The 9,437-nt window shown below is 48.3% G+C and overlaps 1 protein-coding gene across 1 annotated transcript; it reads left to right on the top strand.

The window, feature by feature from the left end:
• The first annotated feature begins 611 nt into the window (after positions 1-611).
• LOC120381145 (olfactory receptor 52R1-like) lies at positions 612-1,556 on the top strand. Its single transcript, XM_039499263.1, has one exon. The coding sequence runs from the start codon at positions 612-614 to the stop codon at positions 1,554-1,556; it is 945 nt and encodes a 314-aa protein (XP_039355197.1).
• The last annotated feature ends 7,881 nt before the right edge of the window (positions 1,557-9,437 follow it).

Below are 9,437 nucleotides of genomic sequence, written 5' to 3'. Positions count from 1 at the left end.
GTCAGGCATCAGCCAGGCTACCTGAGCTTCTTAGCCCTTAACAAGTAAAAGGATTTTGGTGTCTCTGGCCAGGAGGGATTTTATAGTATTGTACACAGGAGGGCTGTTTCCTTCCCTTTATAGTTATATGAGAAGGAGATTCCACCACCTCCCTAGGTAACCCATTCCAGTGCTTCACCACCCTCCTGGTGAAAAAGTTTTTCCTAATATCCAACCTAAGCCTCCCCCACTGCAACTTGAGACCATTGCTCCTTGTTCTGTCTTCTGGTACCACTGAGAACAGTCTAGATCCATCCTTTTTTGGACCCCCCTTCAGGTAGTTGAAGGATGCTATCAAATCCATCCTTACTCTTCTCTCCTGCAGACTGAACAATCCCAGTTCCCTCAGCCTCTCCTCATAAGTCATGTGCTCTAGTCCCCTATCTGCTTCACCCATGACAACACCTCCAGTAGTGCATGTAGTGTCTCATATTCACATTATCTCCCCATCCAGGTATTTGTTCTGTGACCATCACCCTTGACCCTGTGCACATACAGGAAGTCAGGAGAACATACAGTGCATGCAGGAAACACTGTTCTATCTCAGAGTTGGAGAACTTCGCAAGTACTCCATGTCAAACTCCAACACAACCAACTTCATCAACCCCTCCACCTTCATCCTGCAGGGTATTCCCGGCCTGGAGGCAGCCCATGTCTGGATCTCCATCCCCTTCTGTGCCATGTTCATCATAGCCATCTTGGGGAACTTTGCCATCCTGTTAATTGTGAAAATGGAGCCGAGCCTCCATGGGCCCATGTACTATTTCCTCTGCATGCTGGCCATCGCTGACCTGGTCCTGTCTACATCCATCCTGCCCAAAATGCTGGCAATCTTCTGGTTCAATTCCAGAGAGATCGATTTCAGTGCCTGCCTCACCCAGATGTACTTCATTTACTGCTTCCCATTGATGGAGTCTGGGATCATTGTGGCCATGGGTTTCGATCGCTATGTGGCCATCTGCCATCCCCTGAGACATTCCACCATCCTGACAATCCCCGTGGTGGCCAAGATGGGCTTGGTTGTGGTGCTGCGCAGTGGCATGCTCGTACTGCCCTATCCCTTGTTGGTAAGACAGTGGCGATATTGCAGAACCAACATCATCCCCGAGCCATTCTGCGCACACATGGCTGTGGTGAAGCTAGCTTGTGACGACACCCACATCAGCAGCTACTATGGTCTCTTTGTGCTATTGGGTGTAATGGGTCTGGATGGGATATTTATTGCCATGTCCTATACTCAGATTCTCAGGGCCATCTTCAGCCTCCCCACAAAGGACGCCCGGCTCAAGACTTTTGGAACCTGCGTCTCCCACCTTTGTGTTATCTTACTCTTTTACATCCCAGGTCTCTTCTCCTCCCTCACATACCGTTTTGGACAGAATGTGCCCCTGCATTTCCATGTTCTTATTGGCAACATGAACCTACTGGTGCCCCCCATGCTACACCCCATCATCTATGGGGTGAGGACCAAGGAGATCCGGGACAGGCTGCTCCGGTTCATTACTCATAAGAGATGATTAGTTGGGGATTGGTCCTGCTTTTAGCAGGGGGTTGGGCTAGACACTTCCTGAACTCCCTTCCAACCCTGAGATTCTATGATTCTATGATTCTAACTAAAGTTTTCTCCTGGTGTTCTGGTTCTGAGACTGAGCTCCGTGAAGCACTGGCTGGTGACGTGGTGCTGGGCCCTCTTCCTTCAATTACTGACTGGGCAGCCAGAGAGACATTAAATCCTTTCCTGACCTTACTGTGCTGGGGAATCGGTCTATATAGAACTTATTAATTCTTAGCAGTTAGAAAGGCGGCAACAATTGGACCCTGAGACCCTGCCCCCTGCCCTACCTATTCCCCAAGGCCCTACTCCTACCCCACCTGCCCTGGGTCCTGGCTTCTCTACTCCCCTCCCTCCCTCCCTCCCTCCCTCAGTCTTCTCTGTCCCTGCCTCAGCTGGGCTCCCCCTACTCTGGGGCTGGGCTGGGAGCTGCTGAAGCCAGAATAAGGGGCCTGCCTGTTGGTATGATGTGACCCCAGCTGAGCAGGGGCAGGTGTGGGTTAATTACCCCAAATCTCCCCCCTGCCCGGCAGGAACCAGACAGAGCCAGATCCCCTTTTTGCCTGGACTTTCTAGTTCAAAACCAGGTACCTGAGACCCCTGCATGGCTTCCAGAGAAAGAAGCCAAAAAACAGAGCATCTGAATAAAACCCTAGATGGGGAAAACCCTATTACCTCACCTTTTGTTATAGGAACCGTGTGTATTGTTATGTCTTTGGGATTTCCTGTACTTTTCACTCACACACCTTGTGCTAAGGGACAGTGGGCTGGGGCGGAGGCATCTGTTTATAAATACGTTGGTCATTAAAGACTGTCAGCGCTAGCAAGATAGAAGAAGGGAGTAACCACATTCTAAATTGAATGTTCTCCAGTTTCTGTGCAGAGGGGTGGGCGTGGAAGGGGTCTGCTTTATCCACATCACCCTAGAGCATACTTTGTGATTGGTCAGAACCTTCTAGGGTGTCTTGCGGCCACCCCCTGCAACTCCTGACTTCTCCTCCACTTGGAGGCTGTCTCTTTGCTGCAACCCTAGATTGTCTCTCTCCTGCCTCAGCTTCTTCCAGCTCATCCAGTCTCTGTGTTTTAAAGGGCTGGATGAGCCCCTCCTCTCTCTGTTCCCGCTTCTGGGGAGGTTCCAGAGTCTAGGTTTGGGTTCAAGTTTTACCAGACCCTGGGTTTTCTCCTAAGGTGGTTGCAGTGCAGAGGACCCCGTCTCATCTTGGTAGTTTGGCTAGGGCCACCATTCTTCATTTCTCTCCCCATTCTTCAGGCACAGGGGAGCTACCTGAAGCCTGCTGTTGACTACACATATTTATAACAGGGGATGACACTTCTCCTCTTGGTAGGATTTTTAAAAGTGTTTCTAATATTTTATTCTGTTCCTGTGCTTACTGTCTCTGGATGGCTTGCTGCCCTGCAAGGTGAGTGGGAGCATTTCAGAGCTCTATGGCTTCTCCGTCTTCTTTTAACTCTTCATTTGTTTTTGTTACTTGTCCAGCCAATCTTGTGTTTTTTTCTTTTAACCCTTTAACAGCCCTGGCTATAGTTTGCAGTATTAACCATTTCAAGACAACAGCCTCTGACCTAGTCTTACACATTTCATTACATGTTCCTTCCCCATTAGATTTTTTAAAAAATTCATATCAATCTCTTTTGCTAGCAACCCAGCAGGTCCTTACTTCATTAAGCTTTGTGGAGAGTTTCAGGGCGGGGGTGAGGGAGCTCCCCAGATTTTGATTTTCTGTCATGTTCAATTGAGATTCCTACAGAGGACAGTTTGGTCACTTACCAAATCATGTCAGGGTCACCAGTGTGCTTAGGCAGACCTTGAGCGAACCGCCCAATGTCCACAAGATACATTAAGGGACGAAGGCACCCAGACTAGTGTATTGCCAATGAATCAGGGTACTAGTATCCCGCAGATTCCCGTGGGCCATTGATACATGCACACCCGTAACAATGGACCAGCTCAGTGAATTCCTGTTTGGGATTTTCCAGTTCTACCTAAGGCCAGAAAAAGATACTCCCTCTGAAATGAGCAGCTTCTGCCTCATACAAGAACTCTGATACGAGGGCTTATGTCTCAGGCTCTCTTCCTGTTACAGGTACTCAGGTAGCTCTGGAGGGAGACCTCATTGTGGAGGGATACAGAGGAACCCCCAGGGGGTCCCCTGATGAACCAACTTTCCCAGCACCTATCACCAGAGCTCCTGCAGGAGTGTCCAGAAATGACCACCCTCTCACATTCTTTACTGTAACCACAAGAATGACCTCAGCTTCAGCTGGGCTTATGAACAGGTAGCCCGGGTTGATGGAGCCATGAATGATCTCTTCAGAGCTGAACCGTGGCCGCAATTCAAGCTAACAATCAATCACTTCTACCATATCAATCGGGACCCCCAAACTCAGGAAGTCAGAATCCAGTTAGTCGCCTCCCTCTGTCATAGAAAGGCCGTTGTGAGGTTTGCCCATAATAATCCCACAGCTGGCCATTTGGGGCAATAGAAGACACTGGCCCGAATCCTAGCTCCCTTCTTCTGGCTGAAGGTCCATCATGAGGTGAGAGATTATTGTAATTCCTGCCTCAGTGCCAGATTGGTGGAGTTGTCAAAAGCTCCCATGGCCCCCTTGTGTAATGTGGGTCCCCTTTGAGAGGGTCGTACTGGACCTGGTGGAACCCTTCCCAAAGAGTAACACTGGGTTTTCTTACAGCCTTGTCCTGATGGACTATGCTACCCACTTACCCAAGGCCGACCCACTGTGCAGTGGAGCTGGCAGAAATATATATCTGAGTTGGGCTGCCCCAGAAGATTCTCACTGATCAGAGGACCAACTTTACTTCCTGGTTGCTCTGACAAGTGTGCACAATACTGGGCATTAAGAAACTACAAATCTCAGTGTACCACCCCCAGACACATGACCTTGTTGAATGTCTCAACAGGACGTGAAATGTTTCTGTCATAAACAGTTAGTAAAGGGTTAAGGTCTCTTTTACCTGTAAAGGATTAACAAGCAGTACCTGATGAACACCTGACCAGAGGACCAATCAGGGACAAGATAATTGCAAATCTATGTGGAGGGAAGGTTTTTTTTCTGTGTTTTTTGTTTGAGTTGAGTCTCTCTTTGGAGCTAAGGGAGTCCAGACACCTTTTTCAAGTCCTCCAAGATTTCTGCAGTATTGTTCATCTATTCAGTCTAGTAAGTGTTAAAAAGGCGAACTAGTATTATAAGTTTATTTCTACATTTGCAATTGTGTGTTTTGCTGAAGGAATATCTTAATTTCTGTTGCTGTTACTTTGCTTTTACTGAGAAAGAAAAGGGGAGGGGGAAATCTCTCCAGGTTTATAAGTTAGACTCTGTGTATTGTTCCATCCTGGTATTACAGAGATAGTGTACTTTCTTTTTGTTCTTTTAATAAACTCTTTTCTTTTTAGGACTTGATTGATTCTTCTCTTGTTTGCATTTTCAAGGGAAGGGGAGGGGGAGGGGAGTCCCTCTTTGCGTTGAGTCAAGAATTTGACTCGGTGTGTAATCTCTCCGGAGCAGACTGGAGAGAGGGAAGGGGGGGAGGGGAACTGGCTGTTTCTCTCTCTCTGGTGAGATTCAAGGGGTTTGAATCTGGGTTCCCCAGGGGAAGTTTGGGGGACAGGCAGTGTGTTACCCACTTTAAACTTAACTGGTGGCAGCAGAACTGGATCTAGACTAGGATTAGTTTAGAGGAGCCCATGCAGGTCCCCATCTTGGAACCCAAAACCTCCAAGTGGGTAAAAAGACCTATGACATGATGAGCAGCGGTGACGGATTTTTAACAACCAGGAGCCATTGAGAGCTGTTTCTCGTACAGCAGGAATGCAGGCAAGAAAAGAGAGATACCCTGAAGGCAAACAGACAAGGTTTTTCTAAGAAGGGATTGTTAGAAGGAATTTTCAGCTAGGCTGGCTGGAGGGAATGAGGTTTTTCTAACAAGGCTTTTGTTAGAAGAGACCCCTACTGAGAGGTACTTAGAATTTGCAAGAGGCACTTGCTAGACCGGTTTGTCTAGTTCTTGTGAGTCAGGAGGGGGAATTTTTTTTCTCAGTCAAAAGCACAGTGAGTAACTGTGAACAAGCAACATAAGCATCACACAATTGCAAATCAAAAGCTTTTGTTTCTTTCTATTCAGTCGCGAGTAGACAGGGTAGGAATTGGGAAGCAAGCAACCCAATTCCCTGACTGCAGAGGGGTGTGGCCAGCACCAGAAGGCACAAACATGAGTGGCAGTGAAACAGTTGACAAACTGGAACTTGCTAGGTTGCAAATGGAACTACTGAGAGTAGAAATGGTCAAGGAGGAAGCTGCCCACACGAGGGCGCTGGAGAAGCAAGAGGCTGACCACAAAGCTAAAGAGGCTGACCACAGGGCCAAAGAGGCAGCCAAAGAGGCTGACCACCGGAGACAAATGGAATTAATACAGAAAGAACTGGAATTAGCAAGGTCTAACCCACCTGTTCCAGCCCAACCCAACAACCTTTCTCCAGGCACTGTTCCCCAGCCCAAGATATTTCCCACCTACAGGGCAGGTGATGACACTGAGGCCTTCTTGGAAAATTTTGTAAGGACCTGCCATGGGTACCACATCCCTGAAGACCAGTACATGATAGAGCTGAGGCCACGGCTCAGTGGACCTTTAGCAGAAGTGGCAGCTGAAATGCCTATGGATGACATGAACAATTATAATCTGTTTCAAACAAAGGCCAGATTCAGGATGGGGCTAACACCTGAACATGCCCGTCGGCGGTTCAGAGCCCAAAAATGGAAACCAGATGGGTCATTCCCCAAACACGCCTACTACATTGACAAACATTGGAATACATGGCTATCGGGAACAAAAACTCACAATTTTGAAGAGCTGTCACTCCTTATAAGACTGGAACAGTTCTTAGATGGTGTTCCTGAGGAAATAGAATGGTACATCCTAGATAGAGAACCCAAAACTATTGTCCAGGCAGGAGAGATTGGAGCCAAATGGGTGGAAATAGCAGAAAAGAAAAAAGCTACCACCCAGGGGAGCAAATCTAACAAGGGACAAACTGACAATAAATCCTACCACCGGGGGCCAATCAAGACCCCAGCTACAACCCAAGGAAAACCTCAAACCACCTACAGTCCCACCTCATCAGTCTCCAGCAACCCACCTCGACCCAGTGACCCGTCAGCTGGGCGATGTTTTAAATGTAATGAACTGGGACATATAAAGGCCAAATGCCCCAAGAACACCAATAGAGTACAGTCCATTACACCATCGTCACACCAAGGATCCCCAGGCCCAGATATCTCTCAAATACCCCCGAAGCGCAGGGAAATCTTGAGAGTGGGCGGGAAAAAGGTTACCGCATGGAGAGACACTGTGGCAAACGTGTCAGTTATCCACCAGTCCTTAGTGGACCCAAAATTCATCAACCCAGAGGTCAAAATCACAATTTCTCCATTCATGTCAAAATCTGTAACCTTACCTACAGCTGAATTGCCTGTCCAGTACAAGGGCTGGTCAGGAAAGTGGACTTTTGCTGTCTATGACAATTATTCCATCCCCATGCTACTGGGGGAAGACTTGGCCAACCATGTGCAGCTGGCCAAGGGGGGGGGGAGTGGTCACCCGAAGCCAGGCCAAACAAGTTTCCACTCCCATCCCTGTTCCTGAACCGTCCACCAGGACCCCGTCTGTGTTACCAGAGACCCAGACAGAGGTGGTGGAACCGGATCCCAGGCCAACAACTACAGCAGCCATAGTACATCCAGTCCCAGAACCGGAACTGGAAGAGCAACCAGCGGCAAAACCATTGCCAGCACTGACCCCAGCGCATCCAACTCCACCGCCACAGGGCGCCAAAAGGCCCGAACTGGCAGAAACAGCAGACAACCCTACCCAAGAGGCTCAGCCAGAGCCTGAAATATCACCTAGTGCACCAGCGGAGAGCGGTCCACAGTCAACGGAAACAACCTCATCACCTACATCACCTGTAAAAGGTTAACAAGCAGTACCTGATGAACACCTGACCACAGGACCTATCAGGGACAAGATAATTTCAAATCTATGTGGAGGGAAGGTTTTTTTTCTGTGTTTTTTGTTTGAGTTGAGTCTCTCTTTGGAGCTAAGGGAGTCCAGACACCTTTTTCAAGTCCTCCAAGATTTCTGCAGTATTGTTCATCTATTCAGTCTAGTAAGTGTTAAAAAGGCGAACTAGTATTATAAGTTTATTTCTACATTTGCAATTGTGTGTTTTGCTGAAGGAATATCTTAATTTCTGTTGCTGTTACTTTGCTTTTACTGAGAAAGAAAAGGGGAGGGGGAAATCTCTCCAGGTTTATAAGTTAGACACTGTCTATTGTTCCATCCTGGTATTACAGAGATAGTGTACTTTCTTTTTGTTCTTTTAATAAACTCTTTTCTTTTTAGGACTTGATTGATTCTCCTCTTGTTTGCATTTTCAAGGGAAGGGGAGGGGAGTCCCTCTTTGTGTTGAGTCAAGGATTTGACTCGGTGTGTAATCTCTCCGGAGCAGGCTGGAGAGAGGGAAGGGGGGGAGGGGAACTGGCTGTTTCTCTCTCTCTGATGAGATTCAAGGGGTTTGAATCTGGGTTCCCCAGGGGAAGTTTGGGGGACAGGCAGTGTGTTACCCACTTTAAACTTAATTGGTGGCAGCAGAACCGGATCTAGACTAGGATTAGTTTAGAGGAGCCCATGCAGGTCCCCATCTTGGAACCCAAAAGCTCCAAGTGGGGGAAAAGACCTATGACAGTTTCCCTCACAAGAATCATGCCAGTGGGACCAATTGATCCCATCAGTGTTGCTCGCTAATAGGGACGTGCCCCAGTCTTTGCCTTTGAGCTCCTGTATAACTGACAGCCCCATGGCCTGCTGGATCGAATGAGAGAGGCCTGGTAACACACCCTATCGAGAACCCAGGGACTCTTACAGTATGTCCTGCATTTTCAGGTGCCCTTATGAAAGAAAATCTGCAGGTTGCCCAAGAGTCCCAGGAAAGAACCTACAATCAGGGGGGCTGGGCCCCCAGTTTGAGTCCAGGGACAGGGTGCTCCTGCTTTTCCCTAAGAGGAGCATAGTGCAAGAATGTGACATGATGCCAGGACAGATGGGAGAGCTTTTATTAGTAGGAGGATGCAAAAGGCTTGTGCCTTTTGCTAAAGTGCACACAGATACCAAGGGTTTGGAGGCTGTATTATCAATGGAGGTAGCAGATGATAACCGTATTGATATGTATCAGAGGGGTAGCTGTGTTAGTCTGGATCTGTGCTCTTTGCTGCTTGTATTGTTATGAAAATTAGCAATGAATTCTCCGATGAAGCTCAGGCTATTAAAGTGTCCACCTGCTGCAAGGAGGAGTGTTCCACTGGAAGTTCAGAGCAAAAGAAGAAAGTTCCAGGAACTGCTGAGAGAGTCTCCTTGATTCCTCTACAGCAGGGGGAAGCTGCATGCTTGTAGGGGTAGAGCTGGTTGAGACAGGCGCAGAAGGCAGTGGCTCCTAACATGGGGAGGAGAGTCTATTGCCTGTCTGGGAGAAAAATGTGCACACTGCAGCTATGCTAGGGAACATAGGTAGATGTGATCCAGAGGGGAGCCCAGAGAAGGATGATGGACTCGTAGAAACCACTGAGGAGGTGGAGGAGGTTTACTTTGACACTGCAGCAGGAGGCAACAGCACCTCAGGAAGGGAGGGGCGTGGAGCACCTCTCAGTGACACAACTGTCCAGTCTGTTAGCTGTGAGCCCTTCACATCTGAGCAGGGGATAGATCGCACCCTAGAGAGCACAGGGATATGTGTTTTGGGAAGGGGGCAGAGGAGGA

This window comes from Mauremys reevesii, linkage group 1 (assembly GCF_016161935.1).
Source record: "Mauremys reevesii isolate NIE-2019 linkage group 1, ASM1616193v1, whole genome shotgun sequence".
Taxonomy (NCBI): domain Eukaryota; kingdom Metazoa; phylum Chordata; order Testudines; family Geoemydidae; genus Mauremys; species Mauremys reevesii.
The sequence above is the reverse complement of the archived record's forward strand: the minus strand, read 5'-3'. Positions and strand labels throughout refer to the sequence as shown.

What these genes read in the sequence shown, in the direction of transcription:
- LOC120381145 (XM_039499263.1), top strand. Translation starts at nt 612, where the DNA reads ATGTCAAACTCCAACACAACCAACTTCATCAACCCCTCCACCTTCATC.